Source organism: Scomber japonicus, chromosome 8 (genome assembly GCF_027409825.1).
Source record: "Scomber japonicus isolate fScoJap1 chromosome 8, fScoJap1.pri, whole genome shotgun sequence".
Classification (NCBI taxonomy): domain Eukaryota; kingdom Metazoa; phylum Chordata; class Actinopteri; order Scombriformes; family Scombridae; genus Scomber; species Scomber japonicus.
Genome location: NC_070585.1, coordinates 18,658,256 through 18,681,791, shown reverse-complemented (window position 1 = coordinate 18,681,791; position 23,536 = coordinate 18,658,256). Strand labels below are relative to the sequence as shown.

At 37.8% G+C, this 23,536-nt stretch overlaps 1 protein-coding gene across 1 annotated transcript; it reads left to right on the top strand.

Moving 5' to 3' along the window:
- Positions 1-8,610: 8,610 nt before the first annotated feature.
- On the top strand, positions 8,611-15,629 carry LOC128362993 (neuronal acetylcholine receptor subunit non-alpha-3-like). Its single transcript, XM_053323873.1, has 6 exons — positions 8,611-8,674; positions 10,716-10,867; positions 13,301-13,345; positions 13,995-14,104; positions 14,374-15,289; positions 15,465-15,629. Exons 1-6 carry the CDS (start codon positions 8,611-8,613, stop codon positions 15,627-15,629), a joined length of 1,452 nt encoding a protein of 483 aa, XP_053179848.1.
- The last annotated feature ends 7,907 nt before the right edge of the window (positions 15,630-23,536 follow it).

Genomic DNA, 23,536 nt, shown 5'->3' with positions numbered 1-23,536 from the left:
GGCATGTTGGTCAACATCATTGACTGCTGTGAACATCTAAACATAAGAATGATCCAGTCTTGCATTTGCTACATTGAGTGACAGTGAGCCCCTTGCAATAGCTAAGAGCACTGATGTTTTAGTAAGTAGGGAGTCTTGGTCTCCCAGGGTTGATTTAACAAGGATTTGCATCGCTTTTTTAAACTCTAGAGTGTCAGCTTGCTTTAGCATTTCCATATTTATTATGAGACAGATTAAACAACTTTATTCCGTTTAATATCTCAGTAATAGATGACAATGAAACATATGAATAACAACTGTTAAGAATATTGCAGCCAGTTAAAAGAAGACTTCACAGGAACTGTCTGTTCAGCACCACAACATACAAGCAAAAATATGAGCAATGCAAATGCAGTGGCACACACTTTTACTCTGGTTCATGCATCATTCTTGAATGAATGTTTAGCCATAATCAGCCAATAAATTAACAGATGTATTTATTTAGCTTTTACCACAGCTTTTTGCACATATTATAAAAGTAGAATATAGAATAACAGTGATACATGTGTTAAACTCTCCTGAGAAATGTGTTTGAAGGAGAATGCATTTTGCCCATTCACTCACACACAAAGCATATTTGAGCACCAACTTCTGCAGCTGGGTTTCACAAGAACAAAACAGTGGCACAAAAAAAGTGGATACTGAAAGGAGGGCGCAGCTTTAATTTGACAAGAAAACACCAGGAAGGAGGAGTGATGAGATGAAGTGGTGAGGCTGTTGAGGAACTCCAGAGGTCTTCATCGTCTCTGCAGGGTTATTATATTGAATTCAACATTATTAAAATGCTTGGTTCATGGTTATTGTTTATTTTTGGTATATTTCATGGTTTATTTTATTGTTTGGAGTTTTGGACATTGTTGTTGACAACTGCATATTGTTGGATTTGTTCAACAGTGTAAAGTGTCAATTCAGAACAGTGTCAATGTGAAGACACACAGTCACACGTATTGATGCACGTTGGGTGAAGTGAAACGCCAAGATGCCCAAACCCATCTCCAAGCAAAAGAGGCTTCCCTCGTTTTCTGACTTATCCCTCTTGTGTCAAAGGTCATGGGTGAGTCTGAATGTACCTGCCAGCACTGACACACACTGAAATTCTATGGTAGTGAAGGAATAAAATACAGTTTTTCCCCCCCAGAAGTCAGATTCCCTCTTTGAATTGGCCCACCCTGTGGTGCCTTGCAACTCAACCACTCACACTTAATCCCTGCTTGCATGCGCTGAATGAGTATGTGTATGTTTTGTGTGTGTGGGGAAGAGGGGAAGATTATACATGTCACCTGGGGAAGTGAGAGCTAGAGTCTAAGACAGTCTGAGTGTTGGTTTATGTGAATGTGCAGCATGAATCTTCCTACTTGCAGATTATGGAGAAGATGAAGTCTAGTTATAAATATGGAGATTCAGGGACAACTGGTAAATGTATAGAGAAAGCTGTTAAGAATTGTTTTATCCTTTTTTTCTTCTCTGTTTTCTTTTTTCTTTTTTTTGTTGTACAGCAGCAGCAGCAGCAGCTGTACAGCAGATGTACATAGTATCCTATCAGTCACAGTCTACTCGCTGAGAGGGTCACATCAGCGCCTGGCTGCCACAGAATGAAGACATCTACCAGAGAACCAGCTATTCCAGCTATATTTGGACAATATTTGTATGATGCAATTTTCCTAAGTTACTCCCTCCCAGTTTACCGAGACACCCTTAAAAATTTAACAAGGAACAAAATAGTCTGTCAATGTTATTATTAAAACCTAAAAACGAAAGAAAGAAAATAAAAAAATCTGTCCTTTCTAAACAAATGTCCTGACATTTTTTCATGTATCCCACATATTTTCAGAAAGACACACAGGTTGGGCTGGGAACTGCCTCCGCTACAGCCACTTTAATCAGAATTTGTAATGGTTTAAATTTGATATTTTAATGCTGTGCATCTTTCTTGAATGATTGGATTTCGAGTACTAGGTGGCAGTCAGACCAAAGCACAGTACAGCAAAGCTCTGGATGCTAAATTGTGGGATAATACATTATTAAGCCAACCTCATGGATGAATATTTTACACGATTCTTCACTGTTGACTCTGACTAGCTGTTGAAGCATTCAGCTCCTGGATAGCAGGACTCCAGGATGACGGAATTGACAGTCACCGTATGTGTGTTTAGGGTTTAACTTCATGTGCTTCTTGTCTTTCAAATTTGTTACATGCTTCACATGTTTTCTATCATTTTAATGCAGTTTCTGAAACACCTTATGCATGCCCCTTGTGTGTCTTCTTTCTCTGTTGTTCCCACTCAGTCTTTCTACAGTAGTTTGTGGGACTGAGAATATGATGACATCTGCAGTAGACTAGTGCATGCTGGGAAAAGTTGGGGTGGGGTTGGACAGTGAGATGGGGGCATATTGCAGAAGGGTGGATGGTGAATTAGGGTAGTCTCTTGTGTCGTCGTGAGCAGAAGGGTACGTGCCTGTGGGCAGTCGACCGTGGATAAGTAAAGGAGACTCTTCTCTAAATAATTCATTCCAATGGGAGCCTTCTGAACACACACACATGCATGGTCCTCTCCAACACATAAATAGTTGCTTCTTGAAGTAGAATATTGGGCGCACACATTCAGCAAACACACACTCACTCATGCTCAGAATGAGCAGGCTTCTAATTTTACTCTCTGATGAATATTTATAGATGGATGAAGAAACATTGTCTTAGAATTCAAAAGAACATTTTGGTGGAACAACAGAAAATGCTTCTGGCATTGTGTTGGGTTTGAGAGCAAACATCACAGAAATTTTAACTTATCATTGAGATAAATATACAGTGTACTTTGTTTAGAGGGGAGCCTGCATGTTTTTTTCTTTTTCATATTAGAGACAACCTTTTGCCTTGACCTTTGCTGAACAAGAAAAGTAGTAAGGCTTATTTCCCCCCCCTTAAATCTGTTGATGAAAATAATTACAGAGGCAGTGCTGCTCATTATCATCCTCAAATAATTCAAAATTTATTCTGTGTGTGTTTTTGTGATGCTGGTGTTTTAATTGAGGGCTTTTTAATACATAGAAGGTTATGACAATGTAAAATAGAGGTAGAAAAAAAATAAAAATGAAGAAATACACCCCCCACTAACTTGTCTTTTTGGACTACTGTTACATCGTCAAAAGAACATGCTAACTCACGCAGAGCTGGAGCACTGGTGTTTGTAACTACAGACACTACCTGCTGAGAACTGAGGCAATTAAAGATAAATAAGCAGCTACACACACACACACACACACACACACACACACACACACACACACACACACACACACACAGCTGTGGGCCAAAACATTTGACAGAAAAACAGAAAAATAGAAATAGGAATGAAGAAAGAACCCTTCATTGTTGAAGAACTGTTTTTGTGTGTGTGTGTGTGTGTGTGTGTGTGTGTGTGTGTGTGTGTGTGGTGTGTGTGTTTGTGTTTGTGTGTGTGTGTGTGTGTGTGTGTGTGTGTGTGTGACTGCATTGAGTACTACACAGACCCCCAGGACATATGATCCATGTGGTGCTCTATAGGCAGAGGATTAGCACTTTGGACAACGATAGCAGTGATCAGCCCTGCATATGCCATTTCAGCACCTTGGACAGCAACTGGAACACGGAACTGGGCAAAACGCTGTAATCCCACATCGCCTGGGAGCACTGTGACATAACTTCAGTCCATCAACTTTATAATCCATTATTTTTATTATGAAGGAAGTAGTGCAGCAGTCACATGTCTCCAATTCACACCATTTTGCTGTATCACCAAAGAGACTTTTGTTAACAACCCTGAGTGTTTCTGGTTAGTCCTTCTTTGTGTGTGTGTGTGTGTGAATGTTGCCCCTCTGGTATTATATAATAAAACAATGTCCTTATATTATCACAGTTTCTCTCATCTGCTCAAATAGGCCTCCTGAAATGATACTCTATTTTCACAGAACTGTAAAAATGGTTGGGCGAACTCTCAGAGTTTCAAAACACAATATATGTAAGCTGATATTTAAGGTCATGCTCCACCCAAAATATCTGAAATTTCAGGCATATGAAACACTTGAAAGGTGGCTGTAAAATGTTTGTAGGTTCTGTCTTCATGGATAAATTGGCTGTGGGTCATATCAGTTAAAATAAATCTTGAAGGTGTTACAGTTGGCAAAATACCTCAGCAACAGGTCCAAAAAAACTTCTCAAATTTCTCATGCTACATATCATATTTCTTTTTTCTTTTCATTCATTTGCTCAGTATGTTGTAAACATTCATTCAGACCAAGGCATGAACTCGAAGAGTTTCCGTAGTTGTTAGAAGTAACACATGCACTGGATCTACAATATTCATTTTGAGATTCAGCACACGGTGATATATGGTCATATTAAACATTTGTGGATTAGGAAGCAGCTATAAGGTTGTTAGAAATGGATGGAGGTCATTTTTGGGGCCACAACAATTGTTCTTGTTACATTATCTGCTATTGTGATCAGCAGTTTACTCTTTGGTGTTATTTAACTATTCATTTGATACTGTATGTTGGTAATCAGGGAGAGGATATAAATATGATGTGAAGTCTTTTGCCCACAGCTTTAACAAATCAAGGATTTTTTTGATGCCATCACTGCAGCCTTCTGTGAATGTGACATATTGCATATGTGGGTGCATGACTGTCTATGTTGTCCAGAGGCAGATGAAGGTTACACAACATTTCTGAGACCCTAGATGAGAAATGGAGACTAATTTCTCCCTGGACAGCAAGCACTGTGAACTCCTCATGGGCAGTGAGTAGTGACACACAGAGACAGACAGAAAGAAACACACACCCAGCCTGTTCCTCTCTGCTGACACCCCAGGGTGCAACGCACAGAGAAGTAACCTCAGCATTAGAACACACATTTTGAACATATACATACACATACAGTTACAGTATATAACCACACACACACACGCACGCACGCGCACACACACATAAACACACAATTATGAAAATGTCCAGATCACACATGCACAAATACATACAGTACATGCATACAATACATAGAGACACTCATACATATATGTACAAATACAGATGAGACACACAGCTGACTCACATCTGATGACAGCATATTTGGTGTACCAGAGTTTATTCACTCTGTGCCAACTGGCTCAGGACTGAAGTGTTCTGACAGACACGTACACCCACACACATGCACACGTAAACATACACACACACTGGGGGTGGGCAATACAATGTTTTTGGATGTGTTGACATACAAAAATATGAGTATAGTTGTGGGAAAATGTATGGTATATAAACTTAATTAATTGATTATGTTTCATATATGTTCACGCATGCAATAAATTCCAGAGGGATCAGTAAAAGGACACAAATCAACACTGTGACCTGTCAGTGGCTTTGACTGCTCCCTGAAGAACATGTCAAACCTGGATACACAATATTTGCACATTGTATGCCTAATAAATAACTGCCACCATCACTTAGGACTTAGCAGGACATTACACTGGCTTACATCAATCACCTGGAGGTTTAACATAAATTAAATCTGCTTCATACCTGATCCCAACCCTTACCCTTGATTTCTAGCTAAGAGTTCATGTGGAGACCTGTCTCTTGTCCCCAAAAGGAATGTGAGTCCTTAAAATGTGACTGTGTAAAAAGATTTATGTCCACATAACATAAGCAAGACACAGACACATACACCCCAATATTATTTTACCTTAGTGTTGCACAGGATTGTTGCTCCTCAGCCATTCCTACGTTATCTGAAGGAGACAGCATTGTAACACTGCCTGCCAGGCTTGAGTTTCAAACCATCAGAGGCCTTTTCTTATCTCGTCAGTCAGATGAAAACAAAAGGAAAATCAGTGTGAGCCATCTAGATTGAAGTATCATGTTAGAGGCTGATAAATATTTTGTGTATCTGAAAGCACGACGGCGTCTGGGCACTGGCGTAGAGGTTACGTAGAAGCATAAATCACGTAGTTCATTTTGTTACCAACTTTCTCTCCCCTCAGCGATGACTGATGTTATAATTAACATTTGACCCTGAAAGTACTCCATCCAGTAGCCGCTTTCTCTAAATCCTTGACTCAATGTACTTTCCCCATCTTTCCTGTCTCTAGTGTAACTTTTGACAAAATTTTCAGTGACTTTGTTCCTCTTAAATGAGTTACTGTACGAATCTTTCATCAAACTTTTTCTGCAGTTCTTTGGCACTTTTAGATGATTTAAATATCAAATAACTCACATATTATTGATGAGTGGAGATTTTTGTATCAGATCACTTTAAAGTTCCATTGATTCTGAAAGAAAGACATCCTCTATGAGCTACTTTGGCTTGCTACTTTAGCTTTCAAGTTTATCAGGTTATCATTTAAATTGCTGGTGGTAACATTAAAGGGCTATTAGCATGTGTGAGACCACTGACTTTGTGTTCTCTTTTGAACTTTGTGTGAGATTTTACTTCGTTTGCTGTATCCCCATCCTGCTTTTATCATCAGTTATTTAAAATCCTTAAAACAACAAACAGATTAAGATTAAACCCGTGGGCCTTAGGAGACAGGGCTTTTCCTCTTATTTATTAAATATTCCTGCACCAAATCAAATTATGCAGACTTTAATTATGAGCTCAACAACAGCCAGCAGAGAAAACAAAAACAACAGCAACACCAGAGCACAGTACACACTCATACACATACAAAAAAAGCTCTAACATTTTTTTTTTTTTAACACACAGAGATGCAGACAATGTATTCTTCTCTCACTGTCTGTCTTCTCTCTCTCGCTCACACATTAACCAACACAGACAAATGCACAAACACTGTGCAGCTGCCCACAGTTGTCTGGGAAGCGACCGGCAGGTTTCCAGCCCGCGAGAATTTATGTTTCCAAATGATTAGAGGCGAGGCGGACGGGACGATCTCGGAGGCAGCAGCTGCCCGCCCCACGGTTCCAAGTGGAGCAGAAAATCAGGATAATTTCATTGTGATAATCAGCCTGCCGTTATCCTCGTCACTTCAACCCATGCACGAGAGAGAGAGAGAGGGTGACAGAGAAAGAGAGAGACTGAGAGCGAGGGAATAAAGATACAAAAGAGAAAATGTGGGTTTCATGTCTGGTTGGTTACAGGATACGTGCATGTGAGTGTGTGTTGGGGTGTGTGTGTATTTCTATATTTGAATGTTGCATGCTGTTTTTACTGTAGGACCCTTACATTAATTCCCATACCAGATTCCCATTAACCAGAATTTAGTTTTGGTTTTACTTGCAGATGTTTTGAAATATTGATCTTTGAGATTTCTAATGACCCCCTCTGCCTGAAACTTTGTTTAATTGGTCTATGAATTCATTTATTCACTGCTTTCAGCCTAACAGACTTCCTTTTTGCATCTATTTTACTGGGGTGGTGGCATACATGGCTGTACTAAGGTGTCTACACATTTTCCATTTCCTGATATGTGACTTTGTCCACATACTTTTGGCCATATAGTGTAACTACAATGCTAGTCAAATCTTAGCAAAAACTTTAATTATTATTTTAATAATCATGTGTTATGCAGCTCAAAGAGGGCAGGTTTGTATTCCAACCAAAGACAATATATCATATTTCACACATCTTATTTCTTATTGTCACTGATCAACATTCGTCTGTGGGAATTTGCTACTTGTGTGTGATGTTTGCTTTAATTGTGCAAGAACAATTGTTACACATGATGATATTTGAGCACAGGCATTTTACATAGGTTATTCACTACTTTCCTGTTCTCTTAACCTGTTACCATGAATTAGAATTGCAGTTTTAAACCATTATCTGTTAAACTCTAGGTTTCCTGTTAAATTTGTAAAGAGGGGCCTCATATGGAATCATCTCTGAGTGCTCACTGATGTGATAACGTGTGTTGGTTCTATTAGCGCTCTCCAGTGGACGTGTAGCGCCAGTGACATGAACATCCATCACCGACTCTGGCGTAATGGAGTTACTAAATGTATTAAGTGGACTGTGACCTATTACTCTGTTGCTGGGGACAAGACAACTCTCAGCAGGGGATATATGGTGCTGTGTCACAATTACAACTCCAGGCCTCTCATGTTCAGTAGTTAGAGGCGATCTTACTTAGGACCTACTATTGTTAAACAGACGTATAAAATTACAATTAAAAATCACAATAACATGAACATTTCTATAATTTTATATATCTTATGCTGATAAATAACCACTCTACAGAGATAAAGATAAAATATGTTTTATGAGCTTCTTTTAAACTCCACCCTTGTAACCCCCCCCCCCCCCATCATCCTCCTCCCGCCCCCCGCCCCGCTGACCACCGCCCCCTTGACGCCTAGACCTGAGTCACAACATACGGACACCGGCCACATGCGCACTCACACCGGGTCACAGCCCCTCTGTAAAACCAAAGCAGGAGGCTTGTTTTCCGCGTGGCGATGTCGAGAAGTGCTGATGGGAAGCCTCGGTGTCTTTCTCATCTCGGTGTGTGTGTACAGTAGTTCTCTCCAGCAGAGCAGCCCACAGTAACGGGAGGCTGCACCAGCGCTCAGTCGGACTAGGACATCATCATGAAGTTAGCGGTCCTCCTCCTTCTGTCAGTGTCCTGCCCGCTGTCCCTCGCCAACATCGCCGGTAAGCAAACTTTGACAAAAAGACAGAGTAGAGTATTTTTCACAATATCATAACCGAGAAACCATGTGCAACATTGTTATAAAGTCTTATAAAGATTTAAATCAACTCCGCATAACCTGTGATGACCTCATCACCCATAAAGTACAACCTTCTCTCCTTCAATACTTAGAGCAGATTATTGTTACTTTGCAACATTTTGTTACTTTGTTACTTTTACTATATCTCCGTGTACTGTTATTATTATTCTTAATTTTGCTCCATAAAATCAGAGAGTTGGCTGTTTGTACAAGGATATAGATTGAAATTGTTCAGTATGCTCCTTAACTTTTGTCTTACTGATAGAGGGATTGCCAACAAAGTCATTAGATTTCTGGATGTTTAGTTAATGGATTTGTTTTGTAATCCAGATGACTAGTACTGGCTAAGAGTTACCACCACATGCTCCACTGCACTCCTGCATCAATCCGATGAGCTTTTAACCAGTACATCAGCTCCACAATAATGTATAAGGGCCCAGCTCTGTCTCTGTCAAAGTCCTTTGATCTGTCATCAAACCAACGGAAACAGGTGTCAGATGTCAGTGTCCAGCACTAAGCAGCCCTCACTGAGTGCTTGAAGCTACTGTAGAGACAGAGGTGAGCCAGTGGGGGTGAAAATGTCTGTAGTAGTTGGTTTTGATGTTCGCATGGTGGGTGCTTTACATTTATTCACCCAGATGTCAGCCAGACAGAGGTGAAACCAGTAGCTTTCTTCTACGACCACTCTTCCTCCCTCAACCTCACCACACACTTGTACTTGATGTCCCCTGTATCTGATATTATAGCTGTCTCTTGTGAATGTTACTGTCTCTGTCCCCCCTGGAGACCTCATATTGCCTGAGGCTAACTGATGTGCTGACTGCCCAGCTTCTGGACACATTATATCTCTGCCTCCTCCCCCTCCATTTGTAACTCTATCCACTCCGCATCCTCTTTTATAGTCTGATGTATCCACAATACAGCTACAGCTGGAGGACTGAAATTCTGACTGCTGTGATTTAATACTGTGCTGTCTTTTTTATGGATGCAGACCTTGATCTGGATTATTACAAACGGTTTTTACACTTTTGTTTGCTACTTTTCTTCTATTGAGTCACATTATGGATCACATATTAGGGTTTACAAATTAGAGTAATTTGCAAAAACACAGTCTGTAAACATGGCTGAAACTCCATTAGATAAATCTCTTTTGTACAACTGCAAATTCATTTTCTTCAGTTGTCTTTCCTGTTTTCAGTTTATATATGTCTAATACAATTTTGTGAGAGAGGACTACACATGCTAAAACCAATTACAAATGTGTTTGTGCTGTTTGGCTAAACTTTTAAATAGTGGCCAAACATGTCATTTATTGGTTAATGAGGACAGCCACAGACATGAGTGAAAGAATAGAAGTGCCATTTGTTTACTGTCAAAATTATTACAACATCAGCATTGTGAAGAATATTAGTGAAGAACAAATACCAATAAAAAACAACTCTGAAGACTACATGAAACTACACAGTTTTTACTATACAAAAATTAGCTTATGGTCCCTATGTAAAGGCTGGTAAGCAATATGAATCAACATTTACCCAATTAACTGGTGTTGTCCAATGTTGTAACCATCAACAGCACTTTGAAAGCTCACCAAATGAGGGAGATGTTCAAAGTGAACTTACTTTGAATGTCTAAATGATGCGTCTGCCAGCTAGGAATGCAACTCCTGATTGTTTTCAGTATTGAATAATATGTTAGCCAGTTACTGTTTTAGGCAATTGTTTGGTATAAAATGTTTCTAAGGCAGCTGATACAGAGCTTCTCAATTGACAGTAGCGTTACTGATTTTGGGTGTTTCACAAAATTATAAAAGCGGTAAGTATTATTAATTAAGTATTTGATTAATTATAATTTCCTATTTTCCACCCCTGTCACTGAACCAACAGCAGCAGGGTAGTGATAGTAGAGGACAGTAATAACAGCATTGTAATAATGATAATCCACCTTCCTCCTCTTTGTTGAAGCTCCAAGTGAGTTTGTATCGTTGGCTGAGATGGAGGATACCTTGCTGAATAACCTTTTCAAAGGCTACCAGCGCTGGGTCAGGCCTATTCAACGTGCCAATGACACCGTTAAAGTGCGCTTCGGACTCAAGATCTCCCAGCTGGTTGATGTGGTGAGGATGAACACACATCCATACACAAACACATATCCACACTCTTATATAAGGATAATTAGTGTCTTCATGCATTACTACCCCCTTACTATAACTGCACTAACACAACTGAGACTTAAGCCTTATGTGTAGGTAAACCAACAATTTATCTTATGCTAATGACCCCGCCAGTTGATCTATCACTATAAATTTATGTTGCACAGCTGAATTTTTCCACAAACCCCCTCAAACTTCATAAATTAAAATTGTATTTAAGAAGGTAGAGTTCTAGACTTGTTAACGAGATCAGTCACATAAAAATGTGTATTTAAGTACTTAATGTCACCTTGGTTTGAATATGTTGTTGAATGTAAGCATTTTATAGCTTCATTGACCAGATGTAGAACATGACACACAGCACGGAAAGTTATGTTTTTTTTTCTAGTTTGATGCTATCTACGGAGAAATATAGATTAAAAGGTTAAAGCCAACCTAATCATGGCTTGGATATTAAGTCTGGTTATATTATTTATGTTTGATATTGTCTGCATATCAGATGAAAATACCAAAACCAACAATGAATTGAGCTTATTTTTGTTTATTTACATTTTATTCCACTGTGCCACAGACTATTAAATCACATATTATATAACTTATTATGAGTCACTACCACATACACCTGCTGTTAAAATTACTGATATCTCACTAATCCTGTGGCTGAAAATAATCCATTGAATGCACCATTTACTCCCTTTTGGGTATAGTTTGCTGTGCCCAGCTGCTTTTGGGAATCACTTAGCCTTTATAAAATACAATATGCACTTGTAACATTTAAAATATTTAAATCTTCAGTAAGAAAAAATGGGCTTGGAGCTGAGAGACTGGGTGATGAGGTACTAAGTGTTGTACTTGTGCATTGTTGATTTTGTTATTTTCAAAGGATTTGCTGACAATGAAAAAGAGACAAGGACTGAAATAATATACAAAAGAAGAGAAAAGGACATCCACTGAAAAGCATGTGAAAACAAAGATGTACTGTAGTAGGTTCCCATTTGATTCTAATGTTGAGTAGTGCTACTGTCCATGGTGCTGAAACCAAACACAACAGTGTGGAGCTTTCCATGGTCCTGAAATAGATCTGGAACACTCTTTTCACATCTACAACCACATGGTCTGTCTCTGGAGTGTTACTTTAATATTTCAAAGACTGGCTTTGATAGGTTGAGATGGTTTAGGTGTTCAAGAGGAGAAAATAGAGGATGCTAATGGAGGAGCAACGCTTCTCGGCTTGAAATATTAATCTCAACTAGTTTAGATTTAACTCTTACTCTCTCAAGCTAACACATATGCTGGGCAAAGATAACCAATGATGCAAAGCTCCTTCATGGCAAGAAAGGTAAAGGTTGATGATCTGTTGGATGTGAGTAAAAAGAGAGGGGCACAGAGTGAACTGCTAACAGCTACAGTATAGGTTACAATATGTACTGCATTGTCCCCATCTCCCGGGGCTGCTGCATGGCTCTGTATTAGATTATGCTTCACCTCTGCTCTGTGTGATCACAAAACATCCAATTCAGTCTGACAGCTGAGGCCTGGTCCGGATACAGTGAGCATCTAAACCACTCCCTGTCGCTCTGTTTACCTCCATCTTTGTATATGTTTGTATTACCTTGCCAGGTTTATTTCTCTCTAAGTCTCTCCCTTACATCTCAAACTTGCTTCCAGTGATGTGGAAACAAGCCCATGTTTGCCACTCACTCTCCATCTCTCTTTCCCTGTCTTTCTCTATTTACCTCACATAGTACTTATATTGTCTCAGCTTGGTCCACTACCCACCTCTGGTTTTACATTTATTTTTCTTGTTTGCTAAGGAAGTGTCATAGACGGACATATTAAATTCTCTCTGATTTCATACAAATGAAAATGATGATTTCCTTATTTTCAACCAAGCTTCTGATCTTGTCCACTGATCAAATCTAACACCATGATGGAACACCCAGATCACCCATTGTTTTGTGCTATAAACAAGTTACGTATGTATAATCCCAAAAATGCAGTAGATATTTCATGTATTATGTTAGTAGAGGTCAATTTATTTATCTGAGCATCACTGTTAGACAATTAGAGAATCTTGGCCTACCTGTATATGTATGGTTGGCATCTATATTGATATCTGAATTTTATTTTAGCCACAGTGGGGGATATCATGGCCTTAAAAATTGTAATTTGGCGGTTGACATTCATTTAATTTATTAACATTGTCTTTCTCACTTTTACCTTGACATTTACACATATTACTCTAATTTAGTGTTTGTCATATATTTAAAGACTTGCTTGGAGAATTTGAGAGTGATAGCAGGTTTCAGTCCTGTGGTTTTTGTGATCATGAATAGTACCATTGAACATTTACATTTTAAATACCCTTTTTATGCCTGTTGTCTTTGTCTTTTTTAGGATGAGAAGAACCAGCTAATGACAACTAATGTCTGGCTGTGTCAGGTAAGCAAGAGACAAAAATAAACAGAGGCTACATGGTTGAATTCAATCTTAATGTTTGTATCAATAAGTCAACAAGATGACACATGTTAATATTTGTTCAGCAGTGCAATAATATCATATGTTTGCCTTTGTGATCTTGTTTCATTATTATCACCATCAAAATAGATAATACCAGTTCTTGGCTGAAAAAGAATAATGACATGCTGATCTAAAAGAAATTCAAAGTGTACCTTTCTTGAGTTGTTTATTGTGGTTCAGTGGCTGATACAGACATATACAGCAACAGTCTGTTGAACTGGAGAACTGGCTGGTCTTTACAGAAATACAGAAAACAGTCTAAATACTAAATTCAGCAGAGCATTTTGAGAACACTTATTGTTTCATCAAATAAATGTAAAAGGTTTTCATAGCATTATCTGACTAGCAAGTGTTTCTTCTAATCAATACAATAATATACACAGCCTATATATATATACAGGAGACAGATAGACAGGTAGGGGAGACAAATCACTCTTTGGTGGATGTGAGCCAATTGTTAAAGATGTCATCCATTTTGGTGCTTATACATTAAAAATAACATTGCTATTGTTTAGTGTTGTGTATATGCTTAATGATATAGCATCTTGTGTGCTGTGTTTATATTGAGCAGGAGTGGATTGATTACAAGCTGCGATGGAATCCAGACGAGTATGGAGGAATCACTTCTATCAGAGTTCCTTCTGAAAATATCTGGCTCCCAGACATTGTCCTCTATGAGAAGTAAGAAACACTAAACAGGGTCATGTGATACTGAGCTGTGATCAAAAATGCCACTTATTAGAAGCATCAATATCACAGTTGATTGTGAATTATTCTAGATAGCAACATATTGTAAGAAAAACAATCACAATTAAATAAAATACAAAGGATACATACATTAAAATGACCAATATCAACACCCTCCCCAAATACAGAGACAGATTTTCTGTGTTTATGATTCAAATGAGAAAAAAAAAATCTTCTCTGACCTTTGCTTCATGTTTCATCAGTGCTGATGGGCGATTTGAAGGCTCTCTGATGACCAAAGCCATTGTCAAGTTCAATGGTGGCATCACTTGGACACCACCTGCCAGTTACAAGTCTGCTTGCACTATGGATGTCACCTTCTTCCCTTTTGACCGCCAGAACTGCACCATGAAGTTTGGCTCTTGGACATACGATGGCAACATGGTAGACTTGGTTCTGATGGACAACCAGGTAGATCGGAAGGACTTCTTTGATAATGGGGAGTGGGAGATCCTCAGTGCCACTGGTGCAAGAGGGAACAGGAAAGATGGCTTGTATTCTTACCCCTTCATCACATATTCTTTTATCCTGAAGAGGCTGCCATTGTTCTACACACTCTTCCTCATCATCCCTTGTTTGGGGTTGTCCTTTCTGACTGTCCTGGTGTTTTACCTTCCTTCAGATGAAGGGGAGAAGCTGTCACTCTCTACCTCCGTCTTAGTGTCACTCACTGTGTTCCTCTTGGTCATAGAAGAGATCATCCCTTCCTCCTCAAAAGTGATCCCACTTATTGGAGAGTATCTGCTGTTCATTATGATCTTTGTCACGCTCTCAATCATCGTCACTGTCTTTGTCATCAATGTGCACCACCGCTCCTCAGCCACCTACCATCCCATGTCGCCATGGGTTCGTAATCTCTTCCTTCAGAAATTGCCCAGGTTGTTGTGCATGCGAGGTCACACTGACCGCTACCACTACCCAGAACTGGCACCTGAAAGTCCTGAGGTCAAAACACGATCTGGAGGTCGGAAAGGTGGCCAGAGAACGAACAGCGGAGCTCACGGACAGATGACTGCTGAAGGGAAAGAGGAGGAGGCCTGGGCAACCATGTTGGAGAAGGCCATCTACTCAGTGCGGTACATCAGCAGACACATCCGCAAGGAGCACTTCATTCGAGAGGTATGTTTAACTATTAAATGAAATATGTGTATGTATGATCAAATCAGAAATACATACAAAACGAATACATCATTTCACTGCAGATTCCATGTGCATGTAATCAAGAAAGACTGAAGACATCAAAATTTCTATAAGGATATTCTGTCATACCACGCCAATATTTTCTTTTTCCAAGGTGGTACAAGACTGGAAGTTTGTGGCCCAGGTATTGGACCGTATATTCCTGTGGGCTTTCCTTACTGTTGCGGTACTGGGCACCATCCTCATCTTCACTCCAGCACTGCAGAAGTTCCTCAAAATCCCACCTCCAACTGCAAGTGAGGATCCACCTTCAAACTAACAGCTGTAACATCTCATTCACAGGCAACTCATGATCCACTTTCAAGATGAAACAAGCAAGAGGAAGCAACTATAGTTGCTTATTGAAGGACTTTGACTCTTAGATTTTAGGTTGGTTAGGTTTTTTCTCCAAATTCACTGTATAAAATGTGCTGTATGTCATTAAGTTTCAGTTTAAGACACTATGTTTAGAACTGTTATGCATATTTTAGCATATTACAAATTATTATTATGATGCATAATGTTCGGTTGTTGTAGATAAGACAATCCCAGTGAAGATTAGTGACAAACAGTTTTGATTCATTCAGGACACTTTGGTTTGGATCACATATGCTTCCAATGTTAGTAAAGAATTTAGAATTAAATTAAGTCTAGTAAAAACACTTTGAAAGTAAACTGCTAAACTGCACCACAGATTCTACTCTTAACTTGATTACTGATTTCTTTATTAATGTCTGTCAAATTGTGAGGTATTTCTTTAACAAAATCCTCACATCATACATTCATCAGTCTTCATAAATAACTATTCTGTCACTGAGAGGATTGCTCAAGTTATCACTTACCTGAAGCACAATATACTGCTTACTGTAACTACTGTACTTTGCAATAATTTATACAATTTTAAAAATGAATGATTTAATCTTTCAAAGTACAAACAACATTTAAACTACCTTCAATAGAGTGCAGCTTTTAAATACAAATATTTTAAGAATCTAGCATTAGGGATGCAACTGGCAATTATTCCCACTTAATCTGTGTGATGGCCATCACAGTCTTCTAAAAGGGCGAAGTGACAACTTCAGGTTGTTTGTACAAAACTCAGAAATATATTTGCTGATTCCTTTTTTGTCAGTCAGCAATTTCAGCTGTACTATTTTCTGTCAAAGTATGTCAATGTAACATAAAGTATGATGAATAAATTAAGACAATTCTTTAGATTACACAGTTCTCAAAGCTACTGCATTTATATTGTTTGTTTTTATTTGTTTGTATGTTGAAACTTAACAATCATCTACAGTTCAGTTAAAAAACTGTTCACAAATAGGCCAGGAACAGTTGATCAGGAAACTATGCACACTTCAGGATAAACTGAGCTACATATAAATAAGATTTCTTTAAAATTGAAAGAAGTAAAGATAGATGAAATGGGTGAAGTAAAGCAATATCTACAGTTGAGAGCACCACCCAGTGGTAGCTTATACAAACAACACACAGTGCAAAACAAGCAGGATGTTTCTTTTTGAAAATATTCATTCTGTCCGCTGTAAAGCAGTTTTTATTTTTCTATTTCTATGTTTAATCCCTATATTTTCTAATTTCATAACACTTTCTCTCCCATCAAAACAAAGCTGAACCACTTACAGCATTTTGTTAAGAATAGACATAAAATGCAAAACTTCTTGTACAATCAGCAAAGGTTTATTGATTTTATTTAAGACAATATTTAATTGCAGGCATCACTGCTCTAAAAGTACCCATTTACTTTCATAAAAAACCACTGTAATTTACACATCTTCTGTATGAATGTAGGCTACTTAAATCAAAACAAGGCTGTACATTGCAGCATCTAACTAACAAAACATGATCGAAAAACTATTACAGCATTCAGTCATTTTCACTGATATTATAGGCTGATATAAAATACATAAGACGGACCTTATAATGAGAATTCTTGTTTATTTGAATCTCTTATTCGCACTTAAAACTACTACATAGCGAGTTTAATGACAATACATTCTGTTATAAAGGCATGTGGTTGAAGCTCAACATACATTAAAATGCATTTCCTGTTCATTTTATAAATCAAATCAAGCAGTTCTACACTACATTATTTTGGTCTGCAGAGCGATGTCTCATCACCTCAGTTTTCCATTTGTTGCTTTTCTATTTGCGTTGTCCTGTCTGGCTGTCCAGGTGAGCTTGAGCGTTGCGCAGCATCTCCATATACATCCTGTTGTTTTCACTGCAACACAGACAGATAACAAACAATGTACAGTGAGTAAATGTGATTCAAGATATCACTGGAATAGCATGTTATAGCACTTGAGGATGACATTTAAAGCCTCAGATTATTTGGGCACATTCACAGCTCAAAATATTTAGTATGGATAAGATTAAAACCATTCAGAGCTATTCAGTGATGAAGTTCAGAGGACTGACATGAGACAAAATATGGCACTAAAACTGTGTTTACCCATGCAAAACAAAACATAATGATGTCACTATACCCTAAGGATCATTGAATAAAAACTGGCACATGCTAGGCTGCTAATTTTCTCACTCACTCAGCCACAGAGCGGTCAAACATCAGGTTACTCATGTCCATGTAGTACTGGGCATCTGTTCGAATGGCTGTCCAGTACTCGTTAGCCTGAGGAAGAAAGACACTGTCATATCAAGCCTGTTTCATGGCTGACAAAGTCTTGACTATTGTCTATGATTTATGTTCAAACTACAGTAGTGTATTAACATTCACACCACAGTGCAGTGTCTGTCACCTGTTCTTGAACGGTGTAACCCCATTGGTTCTGAGAGTGGTGAGGATCCCAGTATCCTGCCTGTCTCTTCATCCTGATTAAATGTTTTGCCTCCTCTTCCCTCATGAATGGGGCAGAAAAACACCCTGAATACAATATTGAAAGCAGGTAAGAAACAGAATATCCTGACCACACAAAGAAATGAACAACACATTTTCACTGAAGAAAATGTGTTTTAAGAAAATGTTTTGTACATCTTGAATAACTGAATATGAATAGAAATAAATGCAAATGTATTGTAATAATCAGATCACATTGCTCAGTCTGCATATTGAAGTGAATTATACTGCTGCCAAGAAATCATTTCATGGACCTGAATCTAAAATTTAAAAAATGAATACACACATAGGTTAAAACGTAATTAATGAAATTGTCTGACTTACCACTCAGAAGAGCAAGCAGAATCACAAACTTCATGTCTATAAAATTAAAATTAAATGTTGTGTGGTCAAGGGACTCATAAAAAATTCACACATAATAAAACATCCAAGCAGTTATTTTAAATAAAATGTCTTCATTCTGTCTCTGTTTCCTTCATTCTTTGTGTGGTGTAAAACTAAAATGAACAAATAGATGAATGAATAAGTGATCTGAATAATAAGAGAAAAAATATTCAGTTACCCAAAAAGAGAAATATAAGACTTACCTGCAGAGTGAGCAGTGAGCAAAATGTGCCCAGAGTTCAGAATTTCACAGATGAATGTAAAAATGAACAAGAGTTTCTTTCACAGGCTCCACCAGAGGAATGAATGAAGTCAAGCATCAGGCATCCTGTCAAGGTAACCACTTATATGGGTGCCAGAACTCTCATCCACACACACACACACGCACACGCACACACACACGCACACACACACACACACACACAGAGAGAGAGAGAGAGACAGACAGACACAGAGAGAGAGAGGAACAAGCCAGGCTCTGAGATTCAACATAAAGACAACTCTGTACAGATCACAAGTTTGTCTCTAACCAAATTAATTGCAAGACTCTTGATTTGAGCAAACACAATTTTCAAGTTTTTTTTCCAGTTGTTTACAGTTTTGTTGAGCAATATGGTTGCTCATTTGAAAAATGCCTCAATAACAACTATGAAATAAATAAAGTTTAGTATGTAAACAAGTACATATTTTAAATAAAGAAAATATTATTATATCAGCTTCTTTTCAGAAAAGTATTCCAAATGTAAAATATTGCTATATGTTGTGAAACCTTTCTCACATTATATTCTTAAATGGTTCATTCTGTAATTTATACTTTACACTTCACCGCTGTATTCCTGAATTATTTAGGCACAGAAAAGTGCAGCATTATTTTATGGTCCTTTAAGTACGATATAAACTATAACAGTAATAGTAATCATTTTGTGTACATCAACGTTTCTTCCACTGGGTGGAGTGCTCACTACATTCATGGCTGGTTGACACTTCACTGTTTGAGGACCAGGCATTTAAAGTGTGTAAAATGAATGGAGAACATTAATTTTTATGTGATGATGGATCTAAAATATCAGCAGGTAGACATAAAAATATAGACTTTTACAAAATAATATGTAAGCAAAGTTTTCCAATTAGGAAATTAATTAAATTATATAACATGTTAACTTGATCAAACACAAAAATGTAAAAAATAAAATAAATAAAAAATGTGCGCACTGAACCATCAAACTAGCCTGGGTAAACCCATGCTCTCTTTCCAGCGACATTCCACTTCGCTCAGAAAGTTTTTTTTTTTTTTAAATACTTTTTTTTAGTGATGTATAGGAAACATTACAAAGAGACAATAAAACAACACAAACATATAGTCGTTAATCTATGACATAGCAGCCAGTGGGGGTTTCATCATAAGTTTTAGCAGTTTTCTTATTATTTGAATCACTAATAGTTTTTATATATTGTTTGGTTTCCTTCTCAAATGCAATAAAAGAAGGTTTTGTGTTACTAAATTCAGCCTTATGAATGTGGTATTTTCCTAAAATAATTAATAAGTTAATAATATATAATTTTGTAAGTCTTTTCTTATCATTGCTATGGATACCAAACAATACATATTTCCAATATAAACAGAAGTCAGAGTCTATCTTAGCAACAATAAAACAGGTTAAGTCCTTCCAGAACTTACTAGAGTGGAGTGATTGCCAAAAAATATGTTTCAGGAACAGTTTCAGGAAACAGATCACATAATGAGCAGTCAACACACAGGTCCTTTTTAAATTTTAGCAGATACTGTTTAGCAGGATAGTATCTGTGTATCAGTTTAAACGTCACTTCTCTCACTTTATTAGTGAGGAGGAAATTTATAAGGTAAACTCCAGATGTTACACCATTGCAAGTCAGGGACAAACCCTGCCCAGTAATGAACAGCAGCAGGAACAGAGGTTATATCTTTCTGAAATAGAGATCGAATAACATGGTTCTTGTTCTTTACCTTATTTCTCCCACTGCAGTGCTTTTGGGTCCAGAGGTAAAGAAGTGGACAGTGTAGTCCCTTTTAATAGCATTACAAGGGCAGAGGGAATGGCATCCATCACCATACTGAAATCTCTAGGAGTCACAGGAATATGGAAGGTCTGAAGGAATGCTGAGTAATTAAGTAAAGTACCATTACCATTGAGTAATTGGGTCACTAGGGTTATATCATTTTTAAACCATGTTTTAAGGATGAGTGATTTGTTTTTAAATGTAATGTGACCATTATTCCAGATATAACACCTGTGTGGTGAAAAGTTGAGTACATAAAATAAATAAATAAATAAGGAGAAGCAGGGCAGCCCTGCCGAATACCCCTCTGTAACTCAAATCTTGGGGATGTCCCACTTTTTAATCTGATGGAGCTCTTACCCTTTATAATACAATGTTTTGACAGCTTTGGAGAAAAATTCACCAAAACCAAACATTTCAATTGTTCTAAATATAAAGTTATGTTCTACAGTGTTGAATGCCTTATAAAAGTCTAAAAATCGTCAGGACACAACAATTAGTAATCAATTAAATCAATAACTAATCAAATATTATTGGAAATGTGTCTCTTCCGCATGAATCCTGACTGAGTTTCCTCTATGATGTTATCTAAGACATTTTTAAGACGTTTGGCAATTATAGATGCAAAACTTTTGTAGTCACAATTTAATAATGAGATAGGACACCAATTATCAATGAGAAGGTGGTCTTTTTTGGGTTTAGGAATTAATGTAATAAGTCCTTGCGTCAATGTAGGAGGTAAGGTACCTTTTTCAACACTTTCACGTATAACTTCAAGAAGAAAAGGGGCCAGTTCTTCAGTGAAAGGATTAGGATTGGATTAATGTTAGATAGATAGTTAAAGAATACATTTGTTGAATTCTGGCAGTATTTGGTTTTGTATAAATTACAGTAAAAGTTAGAGCAGAACTCAGCTATCCTTCTTGGATTATCAGTTGTTGTGTTATCAATGTGAAATTGTTGAATTAGGTTAATTTTTCCATGGTGTTTTTCGAGGTTAAATTAATATGTCGAATTCTGCTCACCCTCTTCTATCCACCTTTTTCTTGATCTCACAAATGCCCCCTTAGCTTTGTTGAGATATATTTCGTTAAGTTTAGCCTGTTCTGAGATTAATCTAAATTTTTCTTGGTTTGATATATCAGCAGGGTTTATCTGAGATAGTCCAATCATTTTTGAGGCTACCTTTTCTTCTTCCAGTCTACGATTCTTTGCTAGGGTACTACCAAACTGTCTCAGATATTGTCCAGCTTTATATTTAAGAAGTTCCCAATTACTATCAAACACATTCTCAGATCTTGCTTTATCCCAAATTTTTTTTTTGATGCTAATTTGTGCAAATAACATCTGCTTAAAGTTTTGTTCCTGCGAATTCGGAGCCACTCAAGTTAGCCGTAGCGAGTAACGCACTTCCGGTCATTTTCACAAAATAAAACACCCGTTGCCTTTTATTATTAAGAAAACCATAACGATAGAGCTGGTGCTTTTATTTTGAAAACAGGAAGCGAACATACCCTCGCTGTAACTGACTTGAAACCACCGAGGTACATTACATTGTAACGCCAGTGGGAGTAGCAGCAATGTCTCTGCATGTACTGCCTAATCCTAAACACCGATTGGCTTGTGTGTGGTGTCGTCAGAAGCAGAAGAGGCTCACGGTCGTAAACATCTAGTCACGTGTAGTCTGAGATGGACGCGCAGGTCAGGAAATGACGTAAACGGACCGTATATGGTTTGTTATTTGTGTTATTACGTTACGTGTTGGACTAAATACATGGACATATTGAGGAAAGTATTCCGGTTTTATGGAAAACGGATTTCATATTTCACAAGAATGGATACTTGGCGAGCTGTACAGAAAGTCCTGAGTCATAAGATGATCGTTGTGGATAAAGAGAAGACTTTGAAGGTATGTAGCATTATAGCTTTTCTCACTTAGCTGAGTGGCTAGCCGAGCTAATCGCTAATACTATTACGGCTGTGAGCAACCATATAAGTCGTGAGTGGTCTTGAATGAATCAGAACAATCTAAGCTTTCCAACAATGTACGGAATGAGTATATATGTTTAAGGGTTGATGTTTAAAACATTCAGAAGAACGTGTGGCTACCTCCTAACATCCGTCCCGTCCCGTGAACGGAACAGCGTGCGTTAAGAGGTTAATGATCAAATATCAAAATCCGAATAGCGTCAGAAAGTCAACCCACTCTCCACATTTCCATTGCTACCGTTTTGATACTTCATGGTACACAAACAAATAGCATCTCATATGAAAGCTAAGACCCTGGCCAGTTCAACAGTACCACTATTTTTGCACTTAAAACTCAGTGAACCAGCAGCCAAAGAATACAAAGTTAAACAACCACTTATTTACAGCGACTAACAGATATTCTGTCTTACCTTCTAAGTTTTGTGATGAAAAGTTGTACTTGAGAGCAAAAAACGCTGGTTTTAGTAAGTCCAACACGGCTCTACTTGTTTACAACTCCATTTCACCCAGTGCCAGCCTACAGTAGCTGCACCGGCATAACAGACAACCCTGGCAACCCGCAATTCCGGCCGCTAATTGGCGGAACGTCATTGTCGAACCCGTCAAAAAATTTTAAAAATATTAATTCAGACTAAATTTTTTTTTTCATGGAAAAGCAATACTTTCATTCTGTACCCCTCAAAACGCCCCGTGGCTGTATTATTTAAAAAAAAATATAGCTTTTAATAAATATTCTACATATTCAACCTTTAATTGATATCTTATCGATCATTAAGCTGTCAGAAGCTAGCCAGAAGTCTAACCTAGACTTCTATGTAAAGTCCTTTTTATTGGGTTTTTTATTTCTCCATATATCAATTAAACTAATTCACAAAATTTTCACCTGAGATAGGGAACCAATC

Coding starts and splice junctions, on each gene's coding strand:
- LOC128362993 (XM_053323873.1), top strand. CDS start 8,611: ATGAAGTTAGCGGTCCTCCTCCTTCTGTCAGTGTCCTGCCCGCTGTCC. Junction 13,346..13,994: donor CTAATGTCTGGCTGTGTCAG/GTAAGCAAGAGA, acceptor TATATTGAGCAG/GAGTGGATTGATTACAAGCT. Junction 14,105..14,373: donor GACATTGTCCTCTATGAGAA/GTAAGAAACACT, acceptor ATGTTTCATCAG/TGCTGATGGGCGATTTGAAG.